An 18,812-nucleotide genomic window follows, 5' to 3' on the forward strand; every position below is an offset into this window, starting at 1 on the left:
AACCTTTGATTCTTAAGACTTGTAGAGTCTGAAATATATCTCATTTTTAACCATGAATATTTATGTTGTTTGTTACTGTAACAGGGAGATCCGATTGATTGGGTGAGCACACATCGATATCATCACCAATTTACAGAAATATTCAATGATTTGGTTCAGTCACCAGCGTATGGCTATTTGATAGGAGTATCGCTTATTTGATTGGATAAATTTTTAATAATGTGTCATGATGAGAAGAGTCCAAAATGCTGAGGTGTCTTACCTGAAGAGATCTTTAGTAGTTTTATTATATTGATACTGTATTTTTATTTATTTTGAATTTAATGATTGAATTGGTGAAATGAAAGGTGCCTCAACCAACTATTTGTATTTTAAAAGGTCCATGAGAATATTTAATCCAAGAAAACGCTCAAAGTACTAAACAAGAAAAATGTAACAGTATCATCGGACTACAACAGAACAGAACAGGTGAAAATTAAATTGGACCAACTCCCAAGGCATTCATGTTCACCATCCAAAAACCCCACATAAAGATTATTTATATTCTGGGTCCATTTTACGAGCACATATTAAAATTTTAAAGTAGTTGATTTTCATTTTTAGTAAGTATTATTCCTAAAATAGAAACACAAACAACTTTTAAAACTGTATCGTGTTGCATTAAAAAGTTTATAAAATATATATTACTAGATCAAGACCCGCACGTACGTGCGGGGTTTTTGTACCATACGATTTTCTAGTATAAAATTTATGACATCTAGGTTTCGAATGTGTGTATCAGTTTGAATTTGTTATGACTATTTAAAATAGATTTATGTAACAAATTACAGGATTGAATATATTAGTATTGGGAACTGATCAAATCGTTCGAGACATATGTATTCCGGTATATTTTGTATAAAAATAGTTGGGTATTACAAAACATTACCTTGTTAAATTAAATTTTTTTTGTAACATAATTTCTGTGTTTAGTAATTAGTATAGTAAGGAAAAAATATCAAATCTATACTATTAATTTTTTTATATTGATACAACTCTATACTATTAATTTATAATGATTAATATCAATTTTACACTAACATGGTCACATTTTGTTTTTTTTTTTGGTCCAAATTCAAGATATTTGTCGTAATGGGCCATATACATTCATCATAAATATTTGTGTTGGGCCGTAAAACACACAAATATTGGTCCTGACATTATTTCATATTATGTTTTTTTTATCTGGGAAGATACTCCTTTTTGTTCTTTGTCTGAAACCTTCGACAATTTTCCAATCTGAGAAAATAATCTTTGTCGGCCGATCGACGAAGCTGTATCGAAATCCATCCGAAATCCACTTCCATCGTCTTCGCTTATACATCAATTCTTTGCAAATTATAAGATCTTAAAAGAGGTAAGCTTTTCTTCTCTTTGATTTTTGTTTGAACTTTTTTGGAATCTGTCGATTGGGTTTCTACCATAGATTTTTTCTTGTTTCATTATAGATCTTATACAACGATTGTGAATAACCCTTCAAAAATTTGATTAATTATTACCTTTTTCATATCTAATTGCATGCAATTTTTTTACATGTTTCGTTTTGTTTAAACATGTTAGTTAGTCAATCAATCTGTTTCTTCTCAAAATTCATAGTGTTAATAGACTAAATCTAATCAATTTCAGTATATCTTTTAAGCTGTAAATCTATAATCTTTTTTTGTTTTTATACTTGTTTCAGATTAGTAGCCATATTTCGATGGTTTCTCAAAAGAAGAAGAATAACGAAGGTAAGTTTTTTTTATCCAGATTATTGTATAACTTGAGCACTTTATTGCAAAATGCTCCTGCTTCATTATTCTTTAGCAAAAAAAGATAATTAAACATTTTATTTACAAATAATCATTAGAAGAGTAAATCTATACTATTGATAAATCGTAAATTACAGATGTATCAGCAAGAATCATCTCGACAGTCTCCCCGGAGTATTGGGTGTATTGAGTCCATGAATGGACGATTTTCACTTGGATCTTCCATTGAGTCTTGAATGGTTTGACTGCATTAAGTTCTGTGATGGGAAGAGCCATTGTTTGAGAGGTATGCTTTGAGTTTGATAGCTTAGTGTGTATTGAGAATGTCGTTTGATATCTATATTTATAAGAGATGGAGAAAGTATAGGGTTGCTTAGGGTTTAGAAAATTCCCGTCTAAGAGAAGATTTGAGAATAAGAATAGTTAAGGTATATGCTTAATTTATTCGGATATGAAGATATAGAGTTTGTTATTATTGGCTAAAGTAATAACAAATCAAGGAAATCGAATATTAAGAGATAAGTTTTCTTTAAATCATTTAAATATATGGGATTGAGTTGTTATTGAAATATCGGTTTAGTTAATTAGTAAATATAGATTTGTTTGTTATGAAAAATATCTTTAGTAATCACGAATCTAATATTATGTTTTGAATTAATGCAGATCTACTAAATGCGAAATATCGGTTTAGTTAATTAGTAAATATAGATTTGTTTGTTATGGAAACTATCTTTAGTAATCACGAATCTAATATTATGTTTTGAATTAATGCAGATCTACTAAATGCGAGAGAAATATAAAGGCCCAACATCGACTAAGCCTAGTAAGCTCATTATACACTTTTGGATAGAGATCCGACTGCTGGCTCCAAGATCCGCTGATAATGGATCCAAGATCCGCGTGTAATTGGCCTTAAAATTGTCCATTATACCCTCTGACGATTTCTGTTTTTTAGTCGTTGGTTTTAAATTTTCCAATGACATTCTATTGTAATTTTTTACACATTATAGGGTTAGTTTAGTTAGAATGATTCCCTTTTAATAGTATAGATAATTTTTGATTCTTTTTAAAGAATGTAGAAAAATTCATTTATTAAAAAAAGCCGAAAACAATGATGTTATAATTTCTTTGTTGTCAATAAATTTGAATTTCAAAAAAAAAATTACAACACAGAGACAAATGTCCTATATATTATGCAAAAAAAAATTAATGTCTTTAATGTAATATAAAAAACATGTGAAATATACTACACTTTTTATATAGAAAATAATCGACGTAACTAAATTTTCGTTTTGGAGACGAGGCAAATTAAATACGAGGTAAAGTGCACAAGTTTATTATGTTGCTGTTAGGTAGTGATGATTAATTTTACTCAAATCCACCGATACAACTTTTAGTCTCCACAACATTCAATTAAAATGACCAACTTTTTTTTCTCTATATAAGCAAATTAACCTTCAATCAATCATAACTCAAACATTTTTACTTCATATATCTCAAAAATAACAAATCCATTCCTCAACGGTCTGATGAGTGACACCACTAAGGACGATGGCTCTAGCCAAAACAAATCAGTGCGTAAGGAAAAAAGAGCGCCTTTTTTAAGGAAATGGACCCAGTTCGATGTTGGGAGAGCTTCGACTGTTGGAATCGTGCATCTGTTGTGTCTATTGGCTCCTTTTAACTACAAATGGGAAGCATTGCGGTTCGGTACAATTATCACCATAGTGACAAACCTCAGCATTACATTCTCGTACCATAGGAACTTGACTCACCGGAGCTTTACACTACCTAAATGGCTTGAATATCCATTCGCTTATTCTGCTCTTTTTGCACTTCAGGTAAATATTGTTTTAACCAAAAATAAAGATGAATCTAGTTACAACCAATATGTATCCTCAACTATCTTTCAATTGTTTCTCTTTTCTATTCTTTTCAGGGTGATCCATTGGATTGGGTGAGCATTCATAGATTCCATCACCAGTTCACAGATTCTGACCGTGATCCACATAGCCCTATCGAAGGATTCTGGTTCAGTCATGTTTTGTGGATATTTGACTCCGAATATATCAGAGAAAAGGTAACAAAACATTTTTAAGTCTCTAGAAACCCAACAATCTGTGAATTGATATTAATAACTAAAGGCGGATGTTTTAATAATTGTAACAGTGCGGAAGACGTAACAACGTGATGGACTTGAAGCAACAATGGTTCTATAGGTTTCTAAAAAAGACATTGGTTCTCCACATCTTTGTATTTTGGACCCTCATCTACTTATGGGGTGGTCTACCTTACCTAACTTGGACCGTGGTAAAACCTCAATTTATTTTCTACAAAATAATTTGTTTATATCAAATGCGTTTTTGTGATTTTCTAACAAAACCTAATTTAATTTTCATTTTCAACCATTTCATTATTCCTCTATTTCACTGTGTTGGAAACAGGGTTCTGGAGGAGCATTCGCTTACCACGGGACTTGGCTCGTAAACTCGGCATGCCATATTTGTGGTTCGCAAGTGTGGCACACCAATGACACCTCTCGTAACGTTTGGTATTTTATTTACCCACTCTAGTATTATCCTCGAAATATAGATAAACAAAAAAACCTAATCCGAAAGACCAAAACCTATCCACAATAGACACAGTCTCAATTTGATTACTATACCAAACAAAACCACTTTCAATGTGGTTTATATTGAGTGAATGTGGAATGGTGCAGGTGGCTAGCGCTATTGACTATGGGAGAGAGCTGGCACAACAACCACCATGCCTTTGAGGCGTCGGCTAGGCATGGACTAGAATGGTATCAGTTAGACATAACTTGGTACCTCATTCGGTTCTTTCAGGCTCTCGGCTTAGCCACCAATGTCAAATTGCCTACCGATGATCAGAAACGCAAGATGGCTATCCCTCGTTAATCCCAGCACTAATTCTATCTATTTCGTTAATCATCCGTACTCATCAGTCATCACTCTTTTGTTTTTTAAGTAAAACTGTTAAGAATCATGTGTTCTCATGAACTTGTAAACCAGTTGATCCCACACCTTTATTTTATAATTACATTGCATGCTGTATGGACAATGAAAACCGATATAACGAATTATCTTGAAAGAGTAACGAACCTTGTGCCAGAAAGAGTTCAGAAGATGTAGTCCGGTAACTCCAGAGGAAACTCTGCGACTTTGACTTCGAATTGACTCCCTTTTGGATCTCTCAAACTAAGAAAAAAGAATCAAAAGGTCAAGATTCCAGTTTAATTTCAAAACTAGAAGATAAGTGGTCTAGATTCTTAACATCATCTAATGAAGCATACCTTCCAGGCACAAAGGTGAAAGAGCCTTCAATGGATCCAGCGGTTGTTGGAAAACTAGAACAACTCTCATACACAAACTCTTCCTCTCCAGCTTGTAAGAGCGGGTACTACATATGTAACAAACCGTATTAGAAAACAATGTTCTTATCACAAAACAGAAAACGATTGTTGGTCTAACAATTATGCTCCTTCAACAAACAAATTGTTATCTTAAACTAAAGAAACTATACCTTTCCTATCACAGCTTCTCCATTAACATTATCTATGGCTTCATTATCAGCTCGGATAACCCAACGTCTCCAATACAGTTGGCAAGAGCTATGATGTGTCCCATTCAAGATGCATCCTTCTGGCATGAGAGACATCCGGATTGAATATGCATACCAGTATGCCGGTGGCTCATCCCGAAGGTTAGATATTTCCGGGATAAAAACAGAAGAAGCACGTACCTACATTGTTAATGAACAAGCTTTTCAATCTACAATCCACAAACCTGAATATCAATAACCGAATAACACATTGCTTACCTGCACACCATTAGTTACGGCGACAGAACACAAGGGAGGAATCTCCGGGAACAAACTGATACTCTTGACATTGTACTGTTCACGGACTTTTATAGTGCCGGTTTGTAACCGCCGGCCATGTTCTTCCAACCAAAGCAGCATGGCATCCTGTTGCTGATCCCCGTTGATATCATGCACGGATCTAACCAAAGAATCGGGTACACAAGGAAGCAATTGGCGGTTACTTGTCCCAGTAAAAAGCTGTCCGTTTGTGCAGTCTAATAAAAAGATTTTCAGACTGGCAACTACGGATGCAGCCATAACGATAAGGTTTAATCTGGTGGAGAAACCGAGGTGGAGCATGGTTTCCTTTGTCTCCCTTATGACTTCTTTAAGAGGTAGCAAGTAGACATTAACGTCATGAGAGTAAGCAGAATAGCCACCTATAAGCCCCAAAGAGCCATCAAGCCCGTTGGAGGAAGAAAGCTCTTGACCATCAACGAAACGGTAGAGAAGCCTTGTGGGAAGAGGAAGTTTCACTTTGAGAGAAGTCTCCAGTTCTTGAAGATCATCTTCTGTGGCACCTTTCCTCAGTGTTGCCTTTGCTTCAGGGAAGTTTAAGCTCAACCATAGTTTGAGCTTGTCCCAACAAAGTCTAACGCGCTTAACCAGATTCCAAGGATACATTCTAAATGACTCCCTCCACAATTGATATGCTCTCTGAAGAATTAAGAGAAAAAAATATTTATACTTTAAGGTCAAAGAACATTCATCAAATAAACAAGGACTCAGAATTGATCAAATTCAGGTAAAATTCTAAAGGTGATTAAAACTCAAAACCCTAGAAAATGTCAAAGGTAACAAAGAGTGGAATTGACCTTGAAGGAAGGAGCAGGATCTCCATGGGGATCGAGAGGAGTAGAAATATTAAGATCATTGGAGCAGAAGATCGACCAGAGAGATTCCTCGGAGGCGGAAACCTTAAGGCGCTTACTGACACAAGCCACTCTCGCCGTGCTTTCAGGACCGATTTTGGATAATACGATGTGGAGAATCAAATCTCCAGCATCTTCTAGCCCCATAGCTTTCGTCTCAGACAACGACACTTCTTCGCTTTCTCTCGGTTGCTTTTGTCGTCTCTGATTCAGTTCTTTGGAATGCAATCAGAATTGAAAGAAACGAAGCATTTTGTTAACTAACACGTGGCACTTGATTAAGTGAAGTGGGTTAACGAATACTTTAGGATCTCAACTAGTAAAATAAACAACAAAAGTCGAGGGTATATAATTAGGCCTGGACAAAATAATCAAACCACAAAAATCGATCGGAACCGAAGCAAAAAACACCAAATTGAAACCGAACCGAAATTTTAAAATACGCAAATGGATTCTAAATTTTAGAACCAAAATAATCAGAATCGGAATCGAACCGAAAATTTTGTGGATACCCAAAAATATTCGAAATATAAGTTTATATCTAAAAATATTAGTTACTTTTAGAGCAAATAACCAAAAATATCTGAAATACCAATAAATATTTGAAAATTATATCAAAAATACTTAAAATATCCAAAACAATACGCAAAAATATCCGAAAATACCCAAAAATATCCAAAATTTCTAAAAATATCTGAAAAAAAATATCCGAATAGATCCTAAACTTCATAACCAAAAGAACCGGAACCGAAAACCGAAACCGAACCGAAATTGTTTGGTTCCTATGTGGATCCTAAACTCTAGAACCGAAAGAACCGGAACCGAACGGATATAATATCAAAGAAGAAACTTGTGTACGGAGGGACTGAACCAAAAAGAAACCAAAAAAAAGTTCATGAGAGAAATATGATTATGAAGAGTTGAAGACTACTAGGAGACGTGGTCACGGTCAAAACTCAAAACACCTTATTTAGTCACATTACAGATTAAACCAGGATCCCATCATCATCTGTACAGAGAAACCATTCTTGTTTATCTTTCAGCTAAGCTTTGAAATTGTCCTTTGCTCTTCTTATAATACCCAGAGCTTCCGCTTCATCTTCTGTTTCTGGAATACCTAAAGCTCGACGGATATCTGTGTTCCCAGCGCGGAGAAACGGGTTACAGGCTTTCTCCATCTTCATCGTTGTTGGAATCTGAGATTTCGCAGCCAAGAATTTAATCAAGAAAATCGAGAATCCATGTTTGTGTCCAGAAGTGATAGTTTCAATTACTGTGGAGAGATGTTATCAATAGCGACAGAAGTAACATCAATGACAGTGAAGTTACTGAAATGAAAGAAAGATTACCGTTGGTAATTTCTTCTCACGGAGTTCTGCAACGTAGGCTGCATAAGACTGGAGTACTTCGTTTGTTGGTTCTATAGACAACGCAAATTTGGAATTACTCTGCCAGATTGGAAAAATCATTCCATCAGAAGCGATAACACGTGTGGTATTTGTATATGAAAAAACACACAATACAGATAACAAACCAGTGTGTATTCATGGCCACAGTATACGCTTGTATCATCTGGCAAAGCAATTATCCTCTGGAGAGAAGCTAGCATCTGCCGAACAAGATGCAGATTGTTGAAAACCAATTAAAACAACTGACACTTAAAAAAGTAGAGTTCAGAGAGAACCAAAAAATTATACGTGAAAGATTAGATAAATGATGCTTACCTGCTCTGGAGTACCTTCGAAGAGCTTACCACATGATAAGCTAAATAAGGTGTCCCCGGTGAAAATTGCTCGTGCCCCTGGAAAGTAGAAACTAATATGGCCTAAAAACAGATAAGAGGATACTAAAATGAGGACTCGGCTTAGGCAAATACATGTGCATAGTCTATGTTTGAAGAACCAAACCAGTAAATCTTTAATAGTTATTTAGGAAAGGTAAGAACCTAATCAGAGGACCAAGGGAAATACAAAGTTCTTACTTCTTAGAGCCTCGGAGAATATTATGACAAAACACACACTTTTTATAGAATAGAAACTTATTTGTTTGAATCTTTAAAAATATACAAATTCTTGAGTATCAAATTCTGTTAGAATAGAAACAGACGAATAAACTATACAGGCCACACAAGTAGGACATATTTATATATTTTAAGCAGTCTGACAAGAAATACACCAATACATAACATACTCCTCCAGTTATAAACAATTCTCAAAGCTTTATGAATGACATAAAAATATGGATTGGATAACTAAACTTTGAAGTAGTCTGAACCAGAAGTATTAATAAATTAAACACTGAAAGGAATAAACTTTCCATTTAAGACGGCGAGTAACCAACCTCTAGTGTGGCCAGGAGTTTCCATAACATGTACTTCATGGCCAGCAAACATCCATTTGTCACCATCTTTCAAGGCTACATCAATTCCAGGAATTCGGTCCCTATCTACAGCTGAGCCAATCACCTAAGTACATCCCCCATTATAGTGTGGTAAGTCTATGAAGTCAATGAAGCATCTCCACACAATATGGACAGAGAGAGAGAGAGAAGTAACTTTCGCCTACCTTTGCACCATACCTGTCTTTTAATTCCAAATTGCCACCAGTGTGATCATAATGGTGATGTGTATTTAATATGTAAGTTAGATACCGACTATTCTTCTGCAGCGCATCCATAACAGGTACAGCTTCAGAAGGGTCAACCACACCAACTGTACCAGTATCCTCGTCATGTAAAATATAAGCATAGTTGTCCGTAAGACATGGCACCTGGAAAGAACATTTAGATTTGTTGTCCTCAGGACTGCTAGATAAGCTTGTTGGCATGATATTTGAGACAGAAAAAAAAATGTACAGCTGGAGAAACGGTTAAAGTAATCACAAATCTACAAGTTGTGGTTTGTTGCAAAGACAGAAACAATTTTAGAAGATCAAAGTGTAATCAGGTTTGCCAGGAAAAGTCAAATGGTTGAATATGATCAAAAATAGAAATAAAAATAAAGGGAAAGCAACACACACCAGTTCAATTTGCAATGAGGAAGAGACATTAGAGACACTGCAGAACCTTGAAAAGCGAACAGATTTACCAGCACCACGCAAAGTCCTAAGAGGGGATGAGAAAAGCTTCATGGCACCAGAGACAAGACCCTTTCTGAGGTGAAGCTGTCTCACGCAAGGCCTGACACATGGCTGACTAGCTAGCTTCTGATAAACAAGATAAAAGCAGAGACTAATCAAAGATATGAACAACAATATTGAAAAATATTCATACAAGAAAAGTCACAGTCAATGTCTTTGAGCTTTGAGTAAGAAGCTAGTGTGCTTTAATCAACACAAAAAAAAAAAAAAAAGGTTAGAAACAAATATAGTCCTAAAGAAGTAAACTAGTATAATCTAAGCTATTACGCATCGAATTAAAATAGAGATTTAAGAAGAAAACAATCAAGAGTACTGGTTTCTGAACCCTAAAAAAATTGGCGATGAATCAGACACTGTGATAGGAAATTATTCAGCACGAATTGAAGAAATACAAACCCTAGAACATTTAAAGAAGGATGCTGCAGCAGAAACTTTGGAGATAGCTTGCATCTTTCTCTCGATTATTGTCTCAGTTCTGTCTTTTGCTCGATGGGTTATAGATACAGAGAGAGAGTTCTACACAAATCTCATTGAACTGACATCAGAAACCGACCCAAGCCACACTACTACTATACCGAACTAAACCAAAACAAACCAAATAATCAGGGAGGTGTGGTGTGGTCTAATAGTGCTTATTAAGTAAACCGTATGATACATACCGGTAACTCAAATTTTGCTTCAAATTTTTTATTTGAAATAGGATAATAGATTATAAATTCATATATAATCTTTTATTATAAATTATTATATATATTTTTTGGTTTAATGTTAAGGTATAAATTATGTTACAAAATATAGACATCTCGTTCTCTTTTGTTAAACGATCGTGTAATCAAGTCGCTCATATGTTAGCTACAAACTAAAAAGGGTTGCATAAATATTCCGTTTGATTGTCAAAAAAAATATTCCGTTTTCTCAGATTGTACTACTAATCCCTCCTTGCTGATCTTTTGTATTGTCAACGTTCAGATTCATAATCAATTTATACCTTTTCATTGAATTTTATATATATAATGAGTTTACACATTCTTGTTTTTTTCTAGTTATAAACTCGAGAAAAACGATTTTTGACTTTTAAATATATAATTTAGGATTTTACACATTCATGTGTGTTTTTCTTAGACTATCCAATTCGGTATTACATATACTTACACGGTACGCGGTACGCGGTACGCGGCACGTAGAAGTACACATGCGGTTTATGCAGGCGCGTTCGCATTTGCTTAATTTGTTAGTCTGTTTTATATATTCGTAAGTCGTAACCTTTAATTTATTAGTATTTTCGTGCGTTTGACTCGAAACGTGACTTTTACTTTTCAATCATTTTAGTATAATCAATTTTATTGACTGTTATTTATCTAAAAAATTATATAACAATTAACAAACCTAGGTAGTAATAAACAGGAGAAGAGTAATCTTTTTCTTTTTTCTTGTTTAAATGTTAAAAGAAGAAAACTATCTGATGGCAGAGTAAAACAATAACATAGATTATCTGAGTTGGCCCGATCAATTTGGGTGCCCTAAGCAAAATTAAAGCCTATAAATTTTTTTTTTTTAAATTAGATTTTTACCGTTAAAAAAATGTTGTAATTATCTCTAAAAACCCACAATATTTTTAGAAAGCCCTACAAAAATTATTGTATATAAGAAAACTTAACAAATTTTTAGGTAAAAAGGCCCTCAAAATTTTGAGACCCTAATCGGTGGCTTTACTGGCTTGCCCTCTCCGCCGGGCCTGTATCTGATGAACCAAGCGTAAACGGAATTATGATCTGGTCTTTTGCGGTTATAATCTGACTTTTAGTGGTTTACGGCCGCGAAAAGTACCGACCCAGTCGTCGGGTAGTAACTTCTTTGATCAGTTTCATTGTTCAAATGTCATAATTAGTCCCAAGTAAAGTCAAGCCTCAATAGTTTCTTGTCAGACCTTTATTAGCCACCCCAAGTCAACCCAACATACCTTGTACATTATAGAGCCAATTATATATAGCAGAGAAGCGAACAAATTTTTCAAAAACCATGCAAAAATGACCTTTTACAAAAACAAAATTCTTGCAAACTACTTATCATCTATTGTAATGGATGAGAGTGTCATATTATCTTAAGTCTTAACCCATCACAAATCTAACTATACACTCCCGTCACAATTAGCTAGTGATGAACATCCGTCACACTAGCTAGATTAAATTCCATAAAATCGAACCAGCACTAGACCAATCTAGTCCGGGTTATGCAATTTCGTTGTTTTGGGTATATTAGATGGAGACACGTGCTATTTGTTTGGGACACAAAGAGGCGTTTGTCTAAATGCGATTGCAAAGTGGAAACCGTGTTATAATGACTCGTTTAATCAATTCCTACGCTTGTTTTATCAAATATATATTTGAAAGCCATTTGTTTTTGTAGTAAAAGTCAAAGTCAAAGATCACTATATATATATATATATTCTATACATACATATACGAGCTAGCTAGTGAGGAAAAACCCAAAGTCAAGCCATGAGGTGTTGACCAATAACTATATATATATGTATGTATCATCATCGATATAAAATGAAACCCCATGCAAAAAAAAAAAGGCCTACACTGTGTCATACAACATATTTTACGTGCCCACACACACAGAAAAACAAGTCAGATTTTTTTTTTCTCTGGGAAAAGATATTGTAATAGTACGAGGAAGATGAAGAGACAAGTAATGATCGTTGTTATCTTAGTTGCCTTTTTTGTTGTATTCTTGGACATCAAGCAAGTTGAAGCAATGAGGCCGTTCCCAACAGCTGCCGATGAGATCCGGTTCGTGTTCCAAGCACTGCAAAGGGGTCCAGTCAGCGGGTCAGGTCGAAATGGTTGCACCAATATTCCCCGTGGTACACGTAGGTGCCATGGTTGAGTACTGACCGGGCACTTGATTCTTCTTCTTGAAACGCAACCAGAGATTTTTGGATTCTTTATAATTGTGTGATATATGTAAATGTGTTTTTACTAGAAATTCATAGCCGAAAACAATATTAACCTTTTATACTTTACACCGCAATGTAAATTGGACAAAAAAAGATGGTGTACCAAATAACTAATAACCACTAAACTACCATAATGTTTAATTAGAGTGTATTGTGAATAATTTGTTTAATAAGCCAGTAATAACCACTAAATTACCATAACTTGGTGTATGAGAGTATCATAAAATTGAATTATAATCGTCATGTCCCAATCAAAACTCTTTAAGTAAAAGAAAAATTCTCTTCAAAAGAGAGTTAGTTCTGTCTACACTATACTATACCACATATTTGGTTACGATCACAATCATTTTTTTTTTAATTACGATCACAATCATATTTCTGCGATCGTAGAATACTTTCTTTTTGAAAAAGCTTCTTCAAGAAAAGTAAGATCAGACAATTAATAACTTCAGAAAGATTTTAGTTTTGTTTACCAATATATAATTTCACAAACTGCAATCATAATACTGCCATCTTGACCGGCATTATAATCTGGACTTGCATTAATAAATTAACAGAAAGATTCTTAAAATAAAAAATATAAAGCAAAAAGTTACATGTTTAAAGTTCATAAAACAAATCAAAGAATAGCTAATCTCATCAACTAGTTTTGGCAGATTTTACCAAGTTAATAAATACATACATTTGCTTTCATATGTGCTACAACTGCGTCAAAATAGAACCAACACACAAAACGATATTGTGTTTATTACATTAGCCTTAAAAAAAAATTAAAAGAACCATGATGTAAACCCAGACTCACGTGACCGCTCACGGGCGACACGTGCCCGAACCTCCTGGGATGTTTGTGCAACCGTTCGGACCTGACCCTGGAACCGAACCCCTTTGCAGCAACTGGAACACGAATCGGATCTCACCGTCGGCTTGGAGCGGCCTAGCGGCTTCGACTTGTGTGGTGTTCAAGAAAATTACGAATAGTCCGAGCAAAATCACTCCAAGTATCAATTGTTTCTTCATCATCATTTATTTCTCTTGTTTGTATGTAATCAAAGTGAAAAATATATATATATATATATATATATATATATATATTTTTTCCTGTTTGTCACGTAAAAGTTGTTGTATGTCTTTTACTCGTTGTTTGTGGTATATTTGATTCGATAATGACTTATATATATAGGGTTTCTGATTATGGTTTTGGTTTGATCGTTAAATTGGTATCTTTTGTGTGATTTTGGTCTTACTTAGATATTCTTGTGGCTTGACTTTTACTAGGAAAGACTTGGTTTTCAACATTTGAACCCAAACTATAGGAATTGATCAAACAAGTTAAGACATGACACGGTTCTTGCCTTGGACCGCAATCTATATATATTACAAATAAACCTGAAAAAGGTGATAAGCCAAATTATACTATACTGGTTTACCTTAGTAAAATTGATTCCAGTCCAGTTTTAGAACAAAGGTCTACTATGGAAAATCATTATTAATAATTTATTTATTTATCTTGATTATTGTTTGGTTTTGGAGACTGTACAAAACTAAATTGAAGCATTGTGGTCAATTCAAAAAACTCATTCCAATCCTAGGTACAAAACTTTAAAACTCCTATAATTCAATTATTGACTCTCAATTGTTTTTCTTCAATATTTATGACGACACTTCATATTCGAATTTGGGAGGTCAAGATGACATGATAACACCTAAAAACCTGAACCACTAAGCATAAGCAAAAGAACTTGGAAATGGTCAAATGTCTTAAAAAGGGAAAAATAAATTCAATTGGCAAGTTTGATTCAGTCTTTTAACTCTTAAAAGTCTCGACCAAATAAATGAAGACATACATTGGTTTAGTACTTTAAGCATATTGTGACAAATTTCACGGAAATTCTTACTAAACTAAAAAATACGCTGAAAAAAAAAAAAAGATATAAAGCACGTGTTTGATCATGTTGACTTTTTTTTTTTTTTTTGCGGCGGCGCTCTTTACCGTCGATGCTTCCGGTGAACAGAAACAGAGCTCTTTTATCAATCCTGAGCCAAACCAAAACACTACACCATACTCAGCAAGTTCACGCCAAGGTCATAATCCATGGATTCCAAGATGAAGTTGTTCTCGGATCCAGTCTCACTAACGCTTATATTCAATCGAATCGTCTCGATTTCGCTACTGCTTCATTCGATCGAATCCCTTGTTGGAAGAGGAATCGGCATTCGTGGAACACGATTCTCTCTGGTTACTCCAAATCCAAGAGTTGTTATTATAGCGACGTCTTGCTTCTTTACAATCGCATGAGAAGGCATTGTGATGGCGTCGATAGTTTCAATTTGGTATTTGCGATCAAAGCTTGTGTTGGTTTAGGGCTTTTAGAAAATGGTATGCTGATTCATGGCTTGGCGATGAAGAATGGGTTGGATAAAGATGATTATGTTGCTCCGTCGTTGGTTGAGATGTACGCACAATTCGGTACTATGGAAAGTGCGCAGAAGGTGTTCGACGAAATGCCTGTCAGAAACTCAGTTCTTTGGGGAGTTCTGATGAAAGGATATTTGAAATACTCGAAAGACTCAGAAGTGTTTCGTTTGTTTTATCTCATGAGAGACACTGGTTTAGCGCTCGATGCGCTTACGTTGATATGTTTGGTAAAGGCTTGTGGGAATGTTTCTGCTGGTAAAGAAGGAAAGTGTGTGCACGGATTATCCATTAGAAGGAGCTTCATAGATCAGAGTGGTTACTTAGAAGCCTCCATCATAGATATGTATGTGAAATGTAGATTGTTGGACAATGCTCGAAAACTATTTGAAACAAGTGTTGAAAGGAATGTGGTGATGTGGACTACGCTGATTTCTGGGTTTGCAAAGTGTGAGAGAGCTGTTGAAGCAATTGATCTATTCAGGCAGATGCTAGGAGAATCGATACTTCCAAATCATTGTACTTTGGCGGCCATTCTTGTTTCTTGCTCGAGCTTGGGATCTCTCAGGCACGGGAAAAGTGTTCATGGCTACATGATAAGGAATGGGATTGAAATGGACGCTGTGAATTTCACATCTTTCATCGATACATATGCTAGATGCGGGAATATACAGATGGCTCGGAAGGTTTTCGACATGATGCCGAAGAGAAATGTGATATCTTGGAGCTCGATGATCAATGCTTTTGGGATAAATGGTCTGTTCGAGGAAGCTCTGGATTGTTTTGATAACATGAAGTCACAAAACCTAGTTCCCAATTCTGTGACATTTGTTTCGCTTTTGTCGGCCTGTAGCCATTCGGGAAACGTCAAAGAAGGATGGAAGCAATTTGAATCGATGACAAGAGACTACGGGCTAGTGCCAGAGGAAGAACATTACGCGTGTATGGTAGATTTGCTAGGTCGAGCTGGTGAAATTGGAGAAGCTAAGTCGTTCATTGACAACATGCCTGTGAAACCAATGGCCAGTGCTTGGGGAGCTCTTCTGAGTGCTTGTAGAATCCATAAAGAAGTTGACTTGGCAGGAGAAATCGCAGAGAAGCTCTTATCCATGGAACCCGATGAATCAAGTGTCTACGTTTTACTTTCTAACATATATGCTGATGCTGGGATGTGGGAGATGGTGAATTGTGTGAGACATAAAATGGGCATCAAAGGATATAGAAAACCTATGGGACTATCTGCTACTGAAGGCGGCTAGAACATTTTGCTATTGATTTCTGCAGCATGGTTTTGACAGATGATGGAAATATGAAGCACCAGGAGGACAGACAGATGACGGAAATTTCTGTGAGATAGTTACTCGAAAAACTTTCTAAATCCAAGGTTTCAACTCTCTGCAATCAATCAGAAAAGAAAACCCATGAAGATGAAGATGAGAGATTGGATTTGTGCGAGCTGGTTGTTGCTGGAGTCAAAAGTCACTGGCATAAGATTCGTTGATATTCTCAGAACAATTGAAGAGGTTTATCTCTCTCTCTGTTAAAAGGATCGTAGTTTACCCAAAGCTAGTTGCGCAGTGTATCTTCACACTGATTAAGCTAGCAATTTGGAATGCTGTTAATATATTTGGTTGGTATTTGGATTGTTGGGAGAATCGATAGAAAATCTGCAAAGACAGCGGTAGTTTTGGGAAGGTGACTTGGGGATCAAAGTCTGCTCATGGTAGATATTGTAGACATCTTTACATTTTCTGGCTTCAAAACATTTTGTAAGGTATTCACAATTTGTTTCTGGAAAAGATCTCTGCCTTTTAGAACTTACTTGTATTGAAATCTTGGATACACATTCTAATAATGCTGCAAAATGCGAGGATGCAGTTTGATCTATCTCTTTCCCACTTTCATGTTAAGAAAGCTTTCAATTATGTAAGAAAGTTTTGGTACCTCTTAATATACATTCTCAGTTTCCTGCACATATCCAGCTAATCCCATCTGCTCATATATCTCATCAAGCAGCAAGCAAACCTCATCTGAAGCTGAGTGAGACTTATCAGCTGCAGCAAACAGATGGTCTCGTTTATCTATCCGAATCGAACTTGTCCCAGGACATATCTTTTCTATACCCAACTCTCTCATCCTTCCCCTAATCTCTGCAACATCTCTCCACCTGTTTTGTTCTGCATACATGCTAACTAAAAGGAAATAATACCCACTATTCATCGGCTCCAAAATCATCAGTTTGTTAAACGCTATCTCAGCTATCTCTAGATTCTTGTGAATTCTGCACCCATCAAGCAAGGCCCCCCAGATAACCGCATTTGGTTCAAATTCCATACTTCCGATCAATTCAAGGGCCTCATAGATCAACCCCGCTTTGCTGAATAGATGAACCATGCATCCATAATGTTCAACATTAGAGACAATGGAATAGTCATCAATCATGCTACGATATATCCTCCGGCCTTCTTCAACAAGACCTGCGTGAGTACACGCAGTAAAAACACTCACAAAAGTGACTGTGTTAGGTTTGACAGACTCCATCTCCATCTTGGCGAACATTTTCAGTGCTTCTTGTGCGAAACCATGAGCCGCCAGTCCTTCAATGATCGAATTCCAACAAAATAGATTCTTTTTGGGCAAATTGAAGAAAACCAGAAGCGCCCGCTCTAAGCTACCACATTTGGAATACATATCTACCAGTGCAGAACCAATGTAGACATCAAGGACAAACCCGTTCTGCACCGTGTACATATGAACCTCCTTACCTATTTCCAGTACGCCGAGATGGGCACAAGCTGAAATAACAGTTGACATAGTAACCTCATCAGGAATGATCCCTTCCTCCATCATTTTGTAGAACACTGCAATTGCTTCTCTATATCTTTTATTGCGCGAGTAACCGTTGATCATAGTGGTCCATGAGATTATGTCCTTCACAGGCATCTGATTAAACAATGACTCTGCTAGTTCCAGATTGCCTAATCTCGTATAGCCATCAATCAAACAGTTCCACGTAGCCTCATTCTTCTCCGGCATTTGGTTAGCTAAAGAATTGGCAGAGTCCATATCCAAGACCTGGCGATAAGCAGAAACCATTGTGGTCCAAGTAACATCATCTCTTTCAGGCATTTCATCAAACACTTTCCTGGCTTCTCTGATTCTACCAGATGCTGAATAAAAACCAATAAGAGTCGTCTGAATTTGAACATGGAAACCAAATCCAAATTTCCAGATGTGCGCCTGAAGTGATTCTCCAAACCCAGAAGCGAAAGCAGAAGCCTGTACTAGTGAAGAGTACGTGTAGCTTGATGGAGAAACGGAGTCCCTGAGCATACGAACATAGAATTCCAGAGATCGAATCGGGTGAGAACAAGTAACGAAGCCTTTAATCAACGCGTTATAGACGAAAACATTAGGTTTCTGCATCTGGGTCATGAAGGAAACCGCGAGATCAAGACGATTAAAGGAAGAGCAGGCAGTGATGAATTGGTTCATTAAGTAACAGTTTTGGGTTTGGCTCGTCTTGATCATGGCGGCTAAAGCAGACTCCAGAAGCTTGGGGGTCGAGCATTGCTTGATGATTTGCTTTAAGATTGGAAGATACGGGGAGAGTGAAGTTGAGCAATCTCGGAGGAGACGAAGATGGTGAGAGGGTACCCGAAGACTACGCACGTTGACAAAAGCATTCATGTAAGAAGAATTTGAGTATTGTCGACAAAGATGCAGACTTTGAAATCTTTTAGGGGAGGTACAGAG

General features: G+C 36.0%; 7 protein-coding genes and 1 long non-coding RNA gene across 10 annotated transcripts; 4 read left to right on the top strand and 4 right to left on the bottom strand.

Moving 5' to 3' along the window:
* Window positions 1-1,207: 1,207 nt before the first annotated feature.
* Window positions 1,208-2,830, top strand: LOC110225252. Its single transcript, XR_002329650.1, has 3 exons — window positions 1,208-1,396; window positions 1,721-2,076; window positions 2,565-2,830. It is a non-coding gene; the product is annotated as an uncharacterized LOC110225252 (long non-coding RNA).
* A 134-nt stretch (window positions 2,831-2,964) lies between these two features.
* LOC9325650 (delta-9 desaturase-like 2 protein) lies at window positions 2,965-4,721 on the top strand. The gene is made up of 5 exons (XM_002889540.2): window positions 2,965-3,631; window positions 3,730-3,870; window positions 3,960-4,100; window positions 4,235-4,341; window positions 4,510-4,721. Exons 1-5 carry the CDS (start codon window positions 3,320-3,322, stop codon window positions 4,706-4,708), a joined length of 900 nt encoding a protein of 299 aa, XP_002889586.1. The 5' UTR covers window positions 2,965-3,319; the 3' UTR covers window positions 4,709-4,721.
* A 63-nt stretch (window positions 4,722-4,784) lies between these two features.
* On the bottom strand, window positions 4,785-6,836 carry LOC9325651 (F-box protein SKIP16). The gene is made up of 5 exons (XM_002892274.2): window positions 6,488-6,836; window positions 5,631-6,329; window positions 5,334-5,552; window positions 5,104-5,210; window positions 4,785-5,008 (listed from the first exon to the last, which is right to left on the bottom strand). The coding sequence occupies exons 1-5, from the start codon at window positions 6,689-6,691 to the stop codon at window positions 4,930-4,932; spliced, it is 1,308 nt and encodes a 435-aa protein (XP_002892320.1). The 5' UTR covers window positions 6,692-6,836; the 3' UTR covers window positions 4,785-4,929.
* A 521-nt stretch (window positions 6,837-7,357) lies between these two features.
* LOC9328383 (probable hydroxyacylglutathione hydrolase 2, chloroplastic) lies at window positions 7,358-10,225 on the bottom strand. 3 transcript variants are annotated; one of them, XM_021014229.1, is made up of 8 exons: window positions 10,078-10,225; window positions 9,562-9,747; window positions 9,109-9,312; window positions 8,885-9,008; window positions 8,269-8,345; window positions 8,079-8,153; window positions 7,894-7,992; window positions 7,358-7,740 (listed from the first exon to the last, which is right to left on the bottom strand). In XM_021014229.1, the coding sequence occupies exons 1-8, from the start codon at window positions 10,129-10,131 to the stop codon at window positions 7,588-7,590; spliced, it is 972 nt and encodes a 323-aa protein (XP_020869888.1). In that variant the 5' UTR covers window positions 10,132-10,225; the 3' UTR covers window positions 7,358-7,587. The 3 variants fall into 3 exon arrangements, with proteins under 3 accessions (XP_020869888.1, XP_020869886.1, XP_020869887.1); XM_021014227.1 differs by having other exon boundaries at window positions 8,269-8,369; XM_021014228.1 differs by having other exon boundaries at window positions 8,269-8,369; window positions 9,562-9,744; window positions 10,078-10,217.
* Window positions 10,226-12,244: 2,019 nt separating this feature from the next.
* On the top strand, window positions 12,245-12,962 carry LOC110225409. The gene has a single exon (XM_021015093.1). It carries the CDS (start codon window positions 12,364-12,366, stop codon window positions 12,571-12,573), a length of 210 nt encoding a protein of 69 aa, XP_020870752.1. The 5' UTR covers window positions 12,245-12,363; the 3' UTR covers window positions 12,574-12,962.
* Window positions 12,963-13,168: 206 nt separating this feature from the next.
* On the bottom strand, window positions 13,169-13,771 carry LOC110224699. The gene has a single exon (XM_021011369.1). It carries the CDS (start codon window positions 13,664-13,666, stop codon window positions 13,454-13,456), a length of 213 nt encoding a protein of 70 aa, XP_020867028.1. The 5' UTR covers window positions 13,667-13,771; the 3' UTR covers window positions 13,169-13,453.
* An 836-nt stretch (window positions 13,772-14,607) lies between these two features.
* On the top strand, window positions 14,608-16,873 carry LOC9328384 (pentatricopeptide repeat-containing protein At1g06140, mitochondrial). The gene has a single exon (XM_002889541.2). The coding sequence runs from the start codon at window positions 14,639-14,641 to the stop codon at window positions 16,313-16,315; it is 1,677 nt and encodes a 558-aa protein (XP_002889587.1). The 5' UTR covers window positions 14,608-14,638; the 3' UTR covers window positions 16,316-16,873.
* An 87-nt stretch (window positions 16,874-16,960) lies between these two features.
* LOC110224700 (pentatricopeptide repeat-containing protein At1g06143) lies at window positions 16,961-18,785 on the bottom strand. Its single transcript, XM_021011373.1, has one exon. It carries the CDS (start codon window positions 18,744-18,746, stop codon window positions 17,004-17,006), a length of 1,743 nt encoding a protein of 580 aa, XP_020867032.1. The 5' UTR covers window positions 18,747-18,785; the 3' UTR covers window positions 16,961-17,003.
* Between the last annotated feature and the right edge of the window lie 27 nt (window positions 18,786-18,812).

Source organism: Arabidopsis lyrata (assembly GCF_000004255.2).
Source record: "Arabidopsis lyrata subsp. lyrata unplaced genomic scaffold ARALYscaffold_1, whole genome shotgun sequence".
NCBI classification, from domain to species: domain Eukaryota; kingdom Viridiplantae; phylum Streptophyta; class Magnoliopsida; order Brassicales; family Brassicaceae; genus Arabidopsis; species Arabidopsis lyrata.